Consider the following 18,222-nt stretch of genomic DNA (forward strand, 5'->3'; position numbering starts at 1 on the left):
CTTAAGCTATATTGTGTTTTTCTTGCCTTAAAGCAACAAAAAGACTTTAAAGTTAGAACTGTGTTTTAGTCAGTGTTGTCAAAAGTTCTGTACGAGGGATGGTAGTGGCTGCTGCTTTTCTGCCTCAATTTGCAGTGTCTGACAGAGGAGGAGGCAGCATGGTATATTGCAGAGCTCAGTGGACTGGGAGTCAGATGCCCTGGACTCTAGCCCCAGTAGAAAGTTGGGATGGAATGAGGAAAATGGGGAGAAATGACAATTTATTTTGAGTGTGTTAGACCCTTTTCCATGTATTTTCTGATGCATTTGTCACAAAACCCCTTTGAGGCTGGTACATTATTTTTCTCATGTTGTAGATAAGAAAACTGATGGTAGGGAGGTTAGGTTCATCTTGTGCCCAACATTACATGGTTAGTGATAAGTGGGGTTCAAACCTGAGTATCTCTTCCCACAAAATCTTTGCTTTTTGTAATACTGACACTGCAACTTACTAGAAAATGCCTTTAACTCCGAGCTTCATCTGTAAAATGGTATCTGTAACCTTTGCTCTGTATGACAATAAATCTCCTTAGACCAGACGTTGGATAGGGGAGAGCAATATTTGTGTCTTTGGGTTCTTAATGTATTCTAAGCACCTCTTGCAGCGCCTACCACATGGTAGGGTACTCAATAAATATTTGCTGATTTCTTTTCAGCAAGAGGGTAGTTTTGTAGTGGATGAGATCCATTTTTGTGCTTGCTGCTTAATGCTATTACCGTTTTCTCAAATATACACACTGGAAAGGAAGAAATAAAGGTTATCCTTTATTCACAGATGATATAATCTTTTATATTGAAAATCCTAAAGAACCCATAATAAACTATCAGAACTAATAAATTAATTCAGCAAAGTTGCAGAATACAAGATTGATTTGTTGAAATCAATTGTCTTCCTGTATATTAGCAAGGAATAATTTAAAATTGATAGAACACAGTTCATTCATTATAATAAAATACCAATAAATTTTCCAAAAGAAGTGTTAAACCTATGAAACACTGTGGAATAATCAGATATAAATAAATGGAAAATCATTCCATTTTCATTGGTTATAGCTTTAATATTGTTAAGATGACAATATTCCCCAGAGACTCAAGGCAATAAGGCAATCCCTCTCAAAATTCCAACTGGCTTCTTAGGAGAAATTGAAATGTTTACTGTAAAATTCATATTGAAAAAACCTGGAATAGCCAAAACACATGAAAGGATGCTTAACATCACTAATCATCAGGAAATGCAAATGAAAACCACAGTGAGATGTCACCTCACACCTGTCAGAATGGCTAAAATAAAAAACACAGGACACGTGCCCTCCTTACTATCCCATTCCCCCACCCCCCCGAAGCCCTCAGTTTGTTTCTCAGAGTCCATAGTCTCTCATGCTCCATTCCCCCTTCTGATTACCCCCCTTTTCTTTATCCCTTTCTTTTCCTACCCATCTTCCTAGTTCTTCTGTTCCATAGATGAGAGAAACTATATGATAATTGTCTTTCTCTGCTTGACTTATTTCATTTAGCATTATCTCCTCCAGTGCCGTCCATGTTGCAGCAAATGTTGAGAAATCGTTCTTTTTGATAGCTGAGTAATATTCCATTGTATATATGGACCACATCTTCTTAATCCAATCATCTGTTGAAGGGCATCTCGGCTGGGGGAATGGGATAGGCTGGTGATGGGTAGTAAGGAGGGCACATATTGCATGGTGCACTGGGTGTTATACGCAACTAATGAATCATTGAACTTTACATCAAAAACCAGGGATGTATGGGATGGTGACTAACATAATATAATAAAAAAATTATTAAAAAAATAAAGGGCAGAATCAAATATTTTCCAAAAAAAAAACCAAACAAACAAACACAGGACACAACAAGTGTTAGCAAGGATGTGGAGAAAAAGGAGCCTTTGTGCACTGTTGGTAGGAATGCAACTGGTGCAGCCACTCTGGAATACAATATGGAGGTTCCTCAAAAAGTTAAAAATAGAACTGCCTTACATCCAGCAATTGCACTACTGGGTATTTTTCCAAAGAATAAAAAGCATTCACTCAAAGGGATATATGCACCCCTATGTTTATTGAAGCGTTATTTACAATAGCCAAATTATGGAAGCAATCCACAGATGAATAGGTAAAGAAGATGTGGTTGGTATCTACCTATCTATCTATCTATCTATCTATCTATCTATCTATCTATCTATCATCTATCTATTATCTATCATCTATCACCCAGCCATAAAAAAGACTGAAATCTTTCCATTTGCAACAACATGAATGGACCTAGAACGTACAATGCTAAATTAAGTCAGTCAGAGAAAGACAAACACCATATGATTTCACACATATGTGGAATTTAAGAAACAAAACACATGAACAAAGAAAAAAGAGAAACAAAAAAACTGGACTCTTAACTATGGAGAAAAAATGTGACTGCCAGAGAGGAGGTGGATGGTGGGGGATAGGTGAAGTAGGTGAAGGGGATTAAGAGTACAATTATTGTAATGAGCACTGACTAACATATAGAATTGTCGAATCACTGTATTGTACCCCTGAAACTAATATAACACTGTATGTTAATTATACTGGAATTTTAAAAATAAATAATTAACAAAGACCCATTACCCATCTAGGCCATCCCTCACCCACCTCCCTCCATCCACCCTCAGTTTGTTCTCTATCATTAAGAGCATCTTAATGGCTTGTTTTCTTCTCTCCCTTTTTTCTCCTCCCCTTTTGCATATGTTTATCTGTTTTCTTTCTCAAATTCCACGTGTGAGTGAGATCATATGGTATTTGTCTTTCTCTGACTGATTTATTTCACTTAGCATAATACTTTCTAACTCCATCCATGTTGTTGCAAATGGCAAGATTTCAATCTTTTGGTGGCTGAGTAATATTCTATTGTATGTATTTACCACATTTTCTTTATCCATTCATCAGTCGATGAACATTTGGGTTCTCTCCATACTTTCGCTATTGTTAATAATGATGCTATAAACATTGGGGTTCATGTACCCCTTTGAATCCATACTCTTGTATCCTTTAGTTAAATACCTAGTAGTGCACTTGCTGGGTCATAGGGTAGTTGTATTTTTACCTTTTTAAGGAACATCCATACTGTTCTTCAGTTTGCATTCCCACCAACAGTGCAAGAAGATTCCCTTTTCTCCGCGCCCTTGTCAACACCTGTTGTTTCTTCTGTTGTTAATTTTAGGCATTCTGACAGGTATGACATGGTATCTCATTGTAGTTTTGGTTTGTATTTCGCTAATGTTGAGTGATATCAAGCACCTTTCATGTGCCTGTTAGCCATCTGTATGTCTTCTTTGGAAAATTGTCTATTCATGTCTTCTGCCCATTTCTTAACTGGATTACTTGTTTCTGGGGCGTTGAGTTTGATAAGTTCTTTATAGATTTGGGATAATAGCCCTTTACCAGATAGACATTTTCAAATATCTTTTCCCATTTTGTAGACTTCCCTTCAGTTTTACTGATTGTTTCCTTCGCTGTGCAGAAGCTTTTTATCTTGATGAAGACCCAATAGTTCATTTTTGCTTTTGTTTCCCTTGCCTCTGGAGACGTGTCTAGTAAGAAGTTGCTATGGCCAAGGTCAAAGAGGTTTCTGCCCGTGTTCTCTAGAATTTTTATGGTTTCCTGTCTCACAATAGGCCTTTCATCTGTTTTGAATTTGTTTTTGTGTGCCCTGTAAGAAAGTGGTCCAGTTTCATTCTTCTGCATGTGGCTGTCCAATTTTCCCAACATCATTTGTTGAAGAGACTGTCTTTTTTCCACTGGATATTCTTTCCTGCTATGTTGATTAGTAGACCATACAGTTGTAGGTCCATTTCTGGATTCTCTATTCTGTTCTATTGGTCTATGTATCTGTTATTTTGCCAGTACCATACTGTCTTGATGATTACAGCTTTGTAATACAGCTTGAAGTCCAGAATTGTGATACCTCCTGCTTTGGTTTTCTTTTTCAACGTTCCTTTGGCTATTCAGGGTCTTTTCTGGTGTTACAAATGTTAGGATTGTCTGTTCTTGCTCTGTGAAAAGTGTTGTTGTTATTTTGATAGGAATTGCATTGAATGTGTAGATAGCTTTGGGTAGTATAGACATTTTAATGCTTTTCTATTTCTTTGTGTCCTCTTCAGTTTCTTTCATAAGTGTCTTATAGTTTTCAAGGTACAGTTATTATACCTCTTTAATTAGGTTAATTCTTAGGTATCTTCTGGGTTTTGGTGCAATTGTAAATGGTATTGATTCCTTGATTTGTTTTTCCTATTGCTTCATTAATTGGTGTATAGAAATGTAACAGATTTCTGCACATTGGTTTTATATCCTGCACCTTTGTTGAACTCATGTATTAGTTTTAGCAGTCAGGTAGTACTTTTCAAAGAAAACGTGACTGGGGCCACCTGGGTGGCTCAGTTGGTTAAGCATCTGCCTTAGGCTCAGGTCATGATCCTGCGGTCCTGGGATCAAGCCCCATGTTGGGCTCCCCACTCAGAGGTGATCCTGCTTCTCCCTCTCCCTCTGAACCTCCACCCTGCTCGTGCTCTCAATCTCTCTCTCTCTCTCTCTCTCATGAATAAATAAAAAATCTTTAAAAAAAGAAGAAAACCTGACTGTCCTCTTGGACAGACAGTCATCAAATTTCAAATCTCAGGCTTGCAGGGCAAAAAGAAGCTACCAGTCTTAAATTGTTACTTTGTCAATTTCTCCACTAAAGTAACCCTTGTGCCCACAAAGAAATAAGCACAAGAGACTTAGGAGGGGAGAATAATTAATTTCTTATGAATTTTTATCTTAAAAATTCATGTAGAGTTATCACTGTATTCCACAATGTGATTAACAAAAAAAAATTATTTTAAGTTACTAAATATCAGGGAAAATATGGATAAGGATAAGGACATTTCTCCCTCATTTTTATGGTAAGGCAAAAGGTGAAGGCAACCTATTACTTACAATGCAGCTTAACATGCACCATTTAATATAATTCTCACAAAAGCCCTTTAGGTTAGAAAGTATCCCCAATCTCCAAATGAGACAAATAGAGTTCAAAGAACCTTAATGACTGGGACCAAGGTTCAGTGGTGGATGCAGGATTCCAGCCCAGCTCTGCCTGGCTCCAAAGCCCTGCTGAGTTGACATTCATCTTCCAAACAAGGAAAACTAGTCTGTGACTTTTGCATTTCACCTTGGTTCCACAATCCTTGGGGAACTTGCTTAAAGTAGTCAGACCCTTTAAGGTATTTTCAAGTCTGAAAGACAGACTGAGAGTATATCTAGGTGCTGAAGATTTCTGAGCCCAACTTCCCCATAGCTGAGCTGGCATTTGTAGTCCTATAGCTTCTAGTGTTGATTATAAGCATTGATTATAAATTTTACTTATTTGTGAACCTGTTGAAGAAAAGCAAGTGGTATTCTGGTTTGGGAAACTTCCATTTTATATGGCAGCGCTTCTCCTTCAGACTGATAAAACTGAATGTCTGCGTAGGGATAATAAGTGAGAATGTAACCCAGGGGAGGCAAGAAGAAATACAAATGTTGCATGCAAATTCTGAGCTTACTTGTTCTCAAAGCAAACCTCTGCTGTTCTTGCACTTAGGATGTCATTTAGGAAGACGTTAGAAACTTCTCAGGTTATTTTTTCTTTCACTATATGCTGTTATAGCCATATAAAGCATGCATGTATTATATAAGTTAGTTATACAGCATAATAATAAAATGAACAGCCATGAGCCCTGACTAAAGAATAAGAACATTAAAACCATTTTTTGTTTGTTTACTGCTCTAACTCCAGAACCTAGAATGGTGCCTGGTATGTGGTCGACACTTAATATTTTTAAATGAATGCATAAATCAACTTGTATCCTCCTTCCTTACATCATTAACCACAGTCTCCCCTTAGAAGTAACCACTATCCTGTATCTGGGGTTTATTATTCCCGTGTGTGTGTGTGTGTGTGTGTGTGTGTATTCCCAAATTATATATTGTTTACTTTTGCCTTTTTTTGGAACTGTATGTAATAGAATCATATAATATGTAGATAATATGTAGGCTATTATGATTTATGTCTTTTATACAACATTAGCTTGTGAGATTTACCCATGTGTACCTGTATTCTCTTCCTTGTCATTGCTGAATTGTGGTTTATTGAATGAGTATGCTGTAATTTTTCCTTTCTCCTCTTAGTGGATGTTTATCATTTCTGCTTTTATAAATAAAGCTGCTATGACCATTCCCACACCACCTTCCTGGTACATATGTGCATGAGTTTCTAGGATATAAACCTGTGATAGGTTGCAGTTTTCATTTCTAGGGCCCAAAGGTCAGCCCATGAGGCAGAACTGAAATGTGCCTTTTGTCCACACTAGGCCAGGGTCAGTGAGAGTGCATCCAAAATATTTTTCCAGAAAAAGGGGCGTTAGGTAGGCAGAGACCAGCCTGGAGAGTTTAACAGACATCTCAGGCCTTTAGTCAAAATGGGATTAGGAAAAGTTCAGATTCTAAAATAGTCTTTATTATTTATCTTCTTCTTCCTCCTCTTTTATAGTTATTTTTGTAAATGGTGCATTTTATTAAACGTATATCTAATAAAATATTGAGACTTTCTTCAGTCTTTAAGCATTGATTATAAATTTGATTAATTAGATTATTTTCAACCATTTGAACTGTATTTTAAATTTTAATATAGATGAAAATTTCTGTTCCTTAAAGGCTCTTTTCAAAAAGACCTCTTATTTATGCAGGTTTCCATATTGTATATCTAATATTTATTTTCCAATCATATGATAAAAATTACTGTCAATATCATCAATTCTCGTCTACCCACATATACTTTTATACCTTTCAAAAAAACATTCCTGTTTTTGAGGTGCTTCTTCATCTGCAGCAATCTGTACTCTATTATATCATCTACTGTTATTTTACAGTTTCTTGCTTCCTGTATGTCCTCTGTACTAGATAGTAGGTTTCTTAGAGGCAAGAATAATATATCAATCATGACGATATCCCCAGAACCTAGCCTTTTGCTTTCTTCATAGGGTTAGATGCTAGGGGTTGAGTCAGTCTATCTAATTTCAACCTTCAATTTTATAACATGGTTAGTCATGGGTTATGAATTGGCACTTTGGAGTCAGACTTACCTAAGATGGAATCTGGCATTCCCACTTATGAGATGAGTGATCTTGAACAAGTTCAATTTTCCTGAACAATAGCTTCCTCTCCTATAATATAGAGATGATATGGAGTTACCTGGCAGAGTTTGGGGGGGACATTAAGTGAGATGATATATATGAAATGGCCTGGCATATTAAGTGCCTAAATACGTGCTGTTGGGATCTTTTTATTTTACTTTATTTGAATGGCTTCCAGAAGTCAAAAAAAGAGAGAAAAGGATGAAGACACTTGCAAAAATAAAAACAAAAAAACTTCTGCTTCTCCTTGCTTCATGAATGAAGAGGGGGTACATTGTTTACCCAAGGAAATGACATTTTTAGCCAAGGGAATGATGCTCTTAACATTTGGCCCATTTATATATGGGAAGTGTGCTATTTTCCTGTGAAACTTGTGGTCCTGCTAGTCTTGGTTTGTGGACAAACTCCTGCTGGCTTTCCAAAGTCAAGTCGGGAAAGAGAGAACTTGTGGGGGAAAAAGATAGGCCACCATAGCCAGCTGCTGGGTTTTCATATCAGCCAAATTTTTTGAGTGCTTTCTGTTGTACTTGGGACTTGAATAAAGGCTAATATTTGTGTCTTAGAGGTAAACTGTTTGTCAGCTATAGCCTAAGCAAAAATTTTCTTTGCTCTTGCCCTGCCAGGACTGATCCATGGTTATTGAGGGAAGGATAACATTTCATGCTTTTTTGGATTCTGATGACTATGCTAAGCATGATAATCAAGGAGCCATGTGTAGAAAGTGAGAGAGTGGCAGGAAGATGATAGGGTAATGGAAACTCTATTGATGTGGAGCCAGATATCCTGGGCTTGCTGTCAAATCATTTTGGGTTTCACCTCTCTGAATCTTTCTTCATATGATATAATGAGAAAAAAAAATGTTTCTTGGAGTTGTTTGAAGTGTAGAAAGAACCCAGCACAGCAAATAGGCTGCCATTAAGGCTTGTTTTCCTTCCTTAGTAAGGAAGTTCTCATAAAAAATATGGCTGCATTCCTGTAGATGAGAATATGGACAGTTGTCATCTACCTTAGGCAGATTAACCCAGGAGGTCACTTGAGTTTTGTTGAATGCTTAGACATAGGGCATAGGAGAGAAAAAAAAATTGACCCTTGCTTAGAAGAACCATGTTTCATTTGTTTAAACCTGAATTAATTACTATGGGAGAGTCAAAATTATGCTTCCATTAAGGTTTCAGGATTCACTTTCTGACCCTCTCCTTCACATCCATCTTAAGGGATTCAGACACACATCTTCTTAGAGATAGGAGGTTTAGACTAGGTGACCCCTGAAGCTCCATCCTAATCTAAGGACCCTATGAGTATTTTTTTTAAGATTTTATTTATTTATTCAACAGAGATAGAGACAGCCAGTGAGAGAGGGAACACAAGCAGGGGGAGTGGGAGAGGAAGAAGCAGGCTTATAGCGGAGGAGCCTGATGTGGGGCTCAATCCCATAACGCTGGGATCACACCCTGAGCCGAAGGCAGACGCTTAACCGCTGTGCCACCCAGGCGCCCCAGGACGCTATGAGTATTTTAATGGCCAAGTGTTGAGATGATAGCCTGAGAAATTTCCAGCATCACTGTGTATCATTTCCCAACAAGAGCCCCAGGCATAAGGATTCTGCTGCTTTATGTTGTAGAATGGGGAGAGCGGATGTCCATGTGATCTACAGAGATGGCTAAGTGAAGGAATGGGGGAAAGAAAGACCAAGGCAGGCTGGTATGATAACACTAATCGTGATCCTTCACTTGTGTATTATTCATTTTAAAGGCTTTTTATCCTTTTATACAATTTATACTGCCACTCACAACAGTAGCTTTGTAGGATGGGCAATATTATTGACAGGTGAGAGTGAGGCTCAGAGAACTAGAGCAAAGCGTACCGAACTGCTTTGTTTAGATGTTTTTACCTTAGGTCTCCCTTTGGTAAGGTAAGGCCGTAGAGCTGGGTTCATACCATTTAACTGCTCTGAAATTGTTGCCTGAACCCCCTTAAGTTAAATACCTTAACCTCAGATTTCTTTTTTTTTTTTTTAAGATTTTGTTTATTGATTTGACCGAGAGAGCACAAAAGCAGGGGGAATGGCAGAGGGAGAGGGAGACACAGGCTCCCCGCTGAGCAGGGAGCCTGATGCAGGGCTCCATCCAAGGACCCTGGGATCGTGACCTGAGCTGAAGGCAGACATTTAACTGACTGAGCCACCCAGGCGCCCCTAACCTCAGGTTTCTGTCTTCATCCTTCCCTCATGTAAACTTAGCCCATGAGACTGGCTGATCCCAGAGAACTTCTCGAATTCCTTAGCAGGATCCAAAAAGGCTCTGTCCACGTGACAGGAAAGTGTATGAACACCCTCCCTAGAGGTACCAGAAAAAATCAGCTTCACACAGACTCAATTAAGTAAGGAATAATTTTATTTTATAAAAATTAGTAATTTACACATGTAAGTTGGCTCCTGAAGACCTTCTACTTCTATCCTCTTATCTCTGCCAGCCACTGACATGTATTGCATTGTTTCTCATATGTCTTTTCAGTTTGGAGACTGCCAGGGACCATGTTCTACCCATTGACTATTACTTTCCACCCCAGAAGACCTGCCTGATCTGCGGCGATGAAGCTTCTGGCTGTCACTATGGAGCTCTCACTTGTGGAAGCTGCAAAGTCTTCTTTAAAAGAGCCGCTGAAGGTAAAGGGTCTTGCACACTCCTTTTTCCCTTTCTCCTTAATCTTATATAGAGAGACACCAATCTTCCAGAGCCCAGGATTTTATCATCTCAGAGGTAAGGTCACTGGCGGGACCCTCTCAAAGAACCTAAGAACCTAAAGAAGAAAGTTTTTCTATTTGCTAGTACCCTGGCTTTGGCAACCTTGGTAGGACAGGCAATGTAGTCAATGATGGTGGTCCTATCTGGTGCTTACATCTTGGCGTGGTCCTAAGAATGGAAGAAAATTAATGATTTGAAAAGTTCTAACATCTTCACTGCTTGTGTTTCACTCTATTGTGTAGTGAGGGGAAAAATTGTATTAGAGAAGTTAGAAATGGAGAAACACCAACTGAGTCCCCACCCATCCTCTGTAGTGTATATGAGACTGTTTTTTCACAAAGTCTCCTTGGCCTCAGCCCCAGAAAGGAAGTGTTCTTGCTGTTCAGCAGACCATCAGTCTGTGCACCTGCTCCTTCCTGCTGCTGCCTCCTTGGGGCTTCTTTGCATTAATAGCCTCTAGGTAAATAGGGATCTCGAGTGATAAAACACTTTTATTCTCTCCATAGGTTTTCCCTCAGGGGCTATCCGTTGGTATAGCACCTCATGCTAAGTTGAATCTTATATTTGGCTAAGTGGGCTCAAGCCCTGGCTTCTTAGTCTTATTTAGCTTAGAACAATTTATGTCTGATCAGCTCCTAGAGGTGCTCAGCCTATGTCCTACAGCAAAAACTCCCATTTCCAGACCTCCTATATATGTTAATGATTCCTTCCTTCCCAGTCAACCTGTGCTCAAACCTCCTGTTTCTCCACTTCATTCTCCATTCTGTACTAAGGACTTCTTTTCTCAATGGGACACTGATAAGCAGCATCTAGACAGAGATGCTCTGCCCTGGGGGCAAACCCAGTTGCCAAACACCAGTATCTACTCCTATCTCCACTTTCCACAAAGGAAATACTTCTTACCAAAACCTTTCCTTCTCTCTCACTGGCCTAGAGGTGTTGAATTCCAAGTCAGAACCAAAACAGCCTTTCCTTAGGTAAGAGCTACAAACCTGGAGGACACTTTTAAAAGTGGCAAGTATATAAGCCACACCCTTCATCAGAAATGTGATAGCATCCACCAGAGGACAGCAGAAGCACCAGGGAGTTCTTGGCATCTAGAGAAAAGGTGCAAAGCAGGTGTCCTTTACTGGTTTCCCCATTGACAGCCAATTGGAATGATGAGTGCCTTTTCATTATTTTAGACAGGTGGCAGGAATACTTCTAAAACAGAAAATTGTTATTTTGTTTTCTTCCAGTCCCCAAAGCAACAAGGAGACAGCTAGCTCTTAGTATTACTGAAAGCATGCTGCATGTTCCTTCCATACCCCCAAGTGGCCTGTTGCTACTGCTTGTGCTGGGCTAGTATGGGTCCAGGGCCCCAGTACCTAAACCTAGGCAGTTTAGAAAGATACACAGAGAGCAATCCCTGCCTTTCTTATGAGTACTTACAGAAGGATGGCTGTCAGAAAAGAAAGTGAAGAACAGCCCAAAGACATCAGATCACCCCCAGTTTCCCCAGTGAGAATCTGCTTCCTCCTCCTACCCCATCATCCAGTAGGCCCTGCTTATAGAGCAGAGAATAAACCAGAGCACTCATCTAGAGATAACGTGTCAGTAAGCCCAGACACCACAGTAATAGCAGCCATATCAGATGGGGAAAGAGTTCAAGTAAGCAACTGAACAAGCAAATTCAACAGTCAGATAGATTAGATTGTATTTGATGCTGCCTCTTGGTTTTACAAATCTGAGTCACAATATTGTTATTTTTGGAAAACAGGGAAAGTGATCAAACATATTGTAAAAGGGAATATTTTGCTGTCGTAACATATTCCACATGGAAGCTTTCTGCAGAAGTTAGGGCTAAAGGAGGGAGAAAGGCAGAATGGCAACTGGCAGGGCTGCCTGGGAGGAGCTGTGCTATGATGTGGATCTTGGGCTGTTTGAGAATAGGGAAGTGGAAAGGGGTAATCACTCAACTTACAGAATACTTGGAAATCCAGCAAGGTCTCAAAATGCTCTAGATCCTAGAATCACTTAAGTTAGGGAAACTTGGTAATATTTTCTTTGAGAAAATGAGCCTCTGTGAGGTCATGGGGCCAAATACTCTTGGCCATTTGAAATACAAATAGTCACAAATGGATTTCTTAGAAAGCTATGGAGCTTTGGAATATGAACCCCAGGTTCCAGTCTTGAGTCCTTTGAGGGACAGGAGAAGGTGGTTAAAAACAAGCAAACAAACAACAACAACAACAAAAAGCAAAAAAAATAAAAAGAAGGCATTTTCTTTCTCCTCCCATTTGTAAAGCTTGTTGGCTGGAGTTTACTGTTGTCATTAACTCTATTTGAAGGCAGGAGACTGTCATATTATCCACAAAGAACATTTATTGATTTGTTTTCCCCCATTTTTACAATGTGTCCTAATTGCCCCAGTGGCCTTTATGAAAGTGTTTCTGAATCTGCCTTGTTGAAACTTGGAATTCCACCTGTCTTGGAGAGAGTGGGAGCACAAATCTTTCTTTTCCTCATTTGTTTGTTGTTGTCAGTTAAGTCAGACTGAGTATTCAGAGTGTTGATTACCACTTTATTCATGGTTTCAGAAATCTCTGGACTGGGCACAGGTACAAGACTTAAAAGCCTGGCACATCAGACAGAAATCCATTTCTAGCTTTGTTAGTTCATAAACCATGAGGCTTTAATGCTGTTTTTGGTGCAAGGCTCAGCACAGAGTCAATTGTTATCGAGGCAGGTTTTCTTATTGAGGAGGAAGAAGAGGAAGGAGCCCCATATTTTCTTGTTGTCAGTAATTCTGGGAGTTTGGGGTGAGGATTAGGCTAGTCAGGGAGGTATCTGCATATTTTGAGATTTAAAAAAAATGATGCTAGGCCATGGGGGTAAAATCACTAAAATCTGGTTGATGAAAACTTGGTGAATGTGTGTGTGCATGTTCATATATGCTCATGCAGTTGGAGGATGATCTGTGGGCTAGATACAGGCATGAGGAGAATCAGCTAGTTGGTGGGGTGATGGGATGAGCAGGGAGGTGACAGGGGAAGGCATATTGAATGTTGTCTAAAAGTCCAGGAAGTCAAAGGAAGGTGATGCCCATACATGGAGTAGGGGCACAGAGGGGTTTTAGTTGTCTGGCTTTGAATAATTAATTTTCCTCTTTGCACTTTAATTTTCTCTGTCTGTAAAATAAGGGACTTCTACTAGATTTATATATATATAGAGAGAGAGAAAGAGACAGAGCGAGCATGAGTAGGGGTGGGGTAAAGGGAGAGGAAGAGAGAGAGAATTTCAAGCAGGCTCCACACCCAGTGAGGAACCTGATGCCGGGCTGGATTTCGTGACCCCAAGACCATGACTTGAGCCAAAATCAAGAGTTGGATGCTTAATAGACTGAGACACCCCGGCGCCCCTAGATATTTTTAATATGCTTTTCCAGCTTTGACTTTTTACGATGGTTCTACAAATTACAAACATCACCACTGTCAAAACTATTACATCAGTGAACAAATACGCGTTTATACCTATATGCATTTTCGGTTTTGCCTTCCTAACAGATGGTGAATCCTAGCTCCCATTCTTTTAAAAATCGTTTATAGGATGAGGATAAAGCCAGCTGAGAAAGTGCACTGTGGATGGGGTAGGTTAAAATTCAGGACTCTGGGATTCCCTTCCCCCAGCATTGTGACCATAGTTGGATAACTTCCTTTCTTTTCCATTTTCTCATCTGGAAAATCAGGACATAAATACCCATCTCTACCACATCATGTTTCAAAGAGGGTTAATTAATTCATCATGTGCACTATGTGCTCAAGAATTTACTATTTTTCGGACATTTTCTAGTAAAACATTGGAGATTGTACATCCATTTGTTTTGTACACATGGAGTGCTGTTTGGTACACATCATAAAACTGAAACCATAGTTTACATTCTGGACTCAAAGAATTACACCATCATCACTGATGTTTACAATATGTCTCAATTTAGTATTCTTGGCAAATTTTATATAAGTATGGCTTTGATTCCCTCTCTCACCCCAGGTTTTTGTGAGGGAAGAAATGTAAGTGAACCCTCATTGAACTCTTCCTGTCCTTTAAATCCACTCTTTCCCACCTCAACTCATGTGGCATTGAATATAACTTCTTGTTTGGAGTCTTGCGGAGAGTTTTTCATGCCTTTCAGTGTCCTCTTCACTCCTTGGCTTTTTGAGCAACATTTCCCAGGGGTATATTAACTATGCTAGGAGGATCTGCTTGCAGCTTCAACAGAGCCTTGATCAGGTATCTTTGGCCAAGGAATTGACTGATTCTGATTGCACTGATCCTAGATAACTTTTCACAGAGTCCTCTTATCTTTTATCTATGTCAGGTTTTTCTAAATGTCAAAGCCAGACTTTAGATCAGGGAGTCAGCCAAATTTTTCTATAAAGGACCAGGTAGTAAATATTTTAGGCTTTGTGGGCCATATGGTCTCTGACTCAACTACTCAACTCTGCCTTTGTAGCCTGAAAGCAGCCCTGGACAATACATAACATAAGCTAATGGGTGTGGCTGTATTACAATAAAACTTCATGGGCACTAAAATTTGAATTTCATTTAATTTTCACATGCCATTCGGAATATTTTTCTTTTGATCTTTTTCAGTCATTTAAAATCTAAAAATCATTCTCAGCTCTTGAGCCACACAGAAACAAGTGGCACACTGGATCTGGCTTGTGGACTGTAGTTTTTGACTCCTGGTTTAGATGGTCACTCCTGTGCTTGCAAATCTGTAGAGTAAATTTCACTTTTTCCCAGCTTCTGGTATTTTAGTAACTCTCTAGATTATCTAATTTTAAACATTCTTCTGAGTGGCCAAAGTTTGCATGTCTTTTTTGTCCAGAATGCTTGGCCTGGTGGCCTCTAGGTCTTGAGCATTTTTTAGTAAACAGGAAAAAAGTAAATTAATATAGGAATGCTAGAAGAGGACACATTTTTCTAATGATCTAGTAGCTCATTCCCTTTTACAATACCCAGAAATTGAAAATATTTCATATGTTTTCTAGACTTTTGTACTGCAACCATATGGATAACTATGAAATATGTATGAATGAGTTTTGCTCGATGCCACATAAAACTCAGGTGGTAAAAAGGAAGGACTTTGGGGACCATCTGATACTAAGTGGTACAGAAAAACTCTCTGTCTGATAGATAGCAGGGCCCAGGTAGTCAGCTGAGTTATGGATCTGCCATACATTTCCCCATAATTCTTTGTTTTTACACATTTGCTGGCTTAATTCTGATTGTTCCCATAACAAAACTAGAACACAGGCCTTCAGAATAAATAATTTAGCTCTATAACCCATTGCAGTTGATCTTTACTCAACTCTCTTGTTAGTCCCCAGTTTGGGAGCCATGTCAACAATTTGCCATTGCTGCTATATAGTGCTCTGTGCCTGCTTATTTACAGCATGTACATTTTATGAAATAATGATTAGCAAGAAGTTGCTGTCACTTGCAAGATATTCTGAGTCCATTGCCTGCTTCCACCTTGTGTTACTATTCCCCAATCTGTTACATTTTTAAAGCCCATATACTGCAGCCAGAACTTTTTTTCTATCCTTCACAGAATCTCTTGGTAATTGTGAAACTCTGTGTAGTAGATCTTTGCAGTTGGCTTCTATTGCAAGGGTAAATGTTAGAACCACCTTTTCTCCAAAGGTAGGAGTTATTTCTTACTTCTATGGGTTCTAGTCCCATAGCAAGAAACATGTTATCCTTCAAAATGATCGAACTCTGTGATGAGCCATTATTTCAAAAAACGATCTCTTCAGTTGTAATAGCTATGTGTGCATACTTCTGGAACCTATTATTCATGTGTTCACCCTCCTCTTCATGACTAGACAACTGCTCTCAGCATTCCAAGTAGGCAGGTGAGTTCTACCTGCCAGAAGAGGGTACAGAAGAGGAAACTTCCTCCTATACAAAAGAAGAAACTGAGATTTGGAGGTGAATGAATCTTTATAAAGGGAATAAAGATTAGAATTCTCAGTCCCTTTGCTTCCAGTCTTTGTTGCAGTTCCTGGGGCACCCCAATGGAATCTCCTCAGCTCCTGGCTAAAGTAGGGCCGTTCTTCTACTGAACACCTCATAAGAACAGGCTTGGTAGTAATCTGCTCATGCATTCAGCCAGTAAACATTTACTGGGTGCTTCCTACATGTGGGGTATTGGGCTCTCATACTCAAGATATAGAGCTTGCCTCAAGGAGCTTGGTGATCCTAATCCTGGACATTTTTTTTCTTTTTTTCCTGAGAGAGAGAGAGAAAGCATGCATGTGAAAGTTGGGGGGGAAGGGACAGAGGGAGAGAGAGAGAGAGAGAAAGAGAGAGAGAGAATCTTAAGCAGGCTCCTCACCTGTCCCAGAGCCTGACTCAGAGCTCCATCTCATGACCCTGAAATCATAACCTGAGCTGAAATCAAGAGTCAGATGCTTAACCGAATGAGCCACCCACGTGTCCCAATCCTGGACATCTTTAAATCTCTTCAATGAATTCAGGGCCACAATATCCACTGCTCATTTGAACTTCACAATCATCTGGGACAGAAGGCACAGTCATCCTTGTGGTTTTCCACATAAGCAAACTGAGGCTTTGCCGGTTAATCAACAGATCTTAAATGGAATAGCTGGAATTTGAATCCAGGTGTTCTGAGTCCAAAGATAACAGTCGCTCTGCTATAGCACAGCTGCCTCTCAAATATATAAACATACTAACCCAAAGTAGAAAGAAAAGGTTATGCCTAGGCAAACAAGAAAAACAACAGTGAAAAGGAACAATAGAGTCAGAAATGACAGAAAGAAGTTAAGAAAGACATAAGTATTGTGAGAAGAAACCAAGGAGCCACTGAGTAGCACTAATTTGACAGGGAGCTTTTCTTCCTAAGACAGCCCCAAATACTTTAAAAGAGCTGGTGGTTCATCAGCAGTTTCTTCATTAGGTAGGGCCAGGGGCATGTGAGCCATAGTGCTTTCACCACCTCCTACTCTTCATAGGGAAAATACGGATTCTTTTTTTTTTTTAATTTTATTTTATTATATTGTGTTAATCACCATACAGTACATCCCCAGATTCCGATGTAAAGTTATGCTTCATTAGTTGCGTATAACACCCAGTGCACCATGCAATACGTGCCCTCCTTACTACCCATCACCAGTCTATCCCATTCCCCCACCCCCTCCCCTCTGAAGTCTTCAGTTTGTTTCTCATAGTCCATAGTCTCTCATGTTTCATTCCCCCTTCTGATTACCCCCCTTTTCTTTATCCCTTTCTTCCCCTACCGATCCTCCTAGTTCTTATGTTCCATAGATGAGAGAAATCATATGATAATTGTCTTTCTCTGCTTGACTTATTTCACTTAGCATTATCTCCTCCAGTGCCGTCCATGTTGCAGCAAATGTTGAGAATTCGTTCTTTCTGATAGCTGAGTAATATTCCATTGTATATATGGACCACAGCTTCTTAATCCAGTCATCTGTTGAAGGGCATCTCGGCTCCTTCCATGATTTGGCTATTGTGGACAATGCAGCTATGAACATTGGGGTGCATATGGCCCTTCTCTTTACTACGTCTGTATCTTTGGGGTAAACACCCAGTAGTGCAATGGCTGGGTCATAGGGTAGTTCAATTTTTAACTTTTTAAGGGACCTCCACACTGTTTTCCAGAGTGGCTGTACCAACTTGCATTCCCACCAACAATGTAGGAGGGATCCCCTTTCTCCACATCCTCTCCAACAATTGTTGTTTCTTGCCTTGTCTATCTTTGCCATTCTAACTGGCGTAAGGTGGTATCTCAGTGTGGTTTTGATTTGAATTTCCCTGATGGCTAATGATTTTGAACATTTTTTCATGTGTCTGTTAGCCATTTGTATGTCTTCATTGGAAAAGTGTCTGTTCATATCTTCTGCCCATTTTATGATTTGTTTATTTGTTTCTCGTGTATTGAGTTTGAGAAGTTCTTTGTAGATCTTGGATACCAGTCCTTTATCTGTGGTGTCCTTTGCAAATATATTCTCCCATTCCGTGGGCTGTCTCTTAGTTTTTTTGACTGTTTCCTTGGCTGTGCAGAAGCTCTTTATCCTGATAAAGTCCCATAAGTTCATTTTATCTTTTATTTCTCTTGCCTTTGGAGATGTGTCGTGAAAAAGGTTGCTCTGGCCGATGTCATAGAAGTTGTTGCCTATGTTCTCCTCTAGAATTTTGATGGATTCCTGTCTC

The 18,222-nt window shown here is 39.5% G+C and overlaps 1 protein-coding gene across 1 annotated transcript in view; it reads left to right on the plus strand.

Moving 5' to 3' along the window:
- The window catches only part of AR (androgen receptor), a 182,303-nt gene that overhangs the window by 86,855 nt on the left and 77,226 nt on the right, over positions 1-18,222 (plus strand). Inside the window, exon 2 of the mRNA XM_002929171.4 lies at positions 9,751-9,902. Within this exon, the coding sequence (XP_002929217.2) occupies positions 9,751-9,902 (152 nt within the window). The remainder of the gene's footprint in view (positions 1-9,750; positions 9,903-18,222) is intronic.

The sequence above is a fragment of the Ailuropoda melanoleuca genome, chromosome X, assembly GCF_002007445.2.
Source record: "Ailuropoda melanoleuca isolate Jingjing chromosome X, ASM200744v2, whole genome shotgun sequence".
Taxonomy (NCBI): domain Eukaryota; kingdom Metazoa; phylum Chordata; class Mammalia; order Carnivora; family Ursidae; genus Ailuropoda; species Ailuropoda melanoleuca.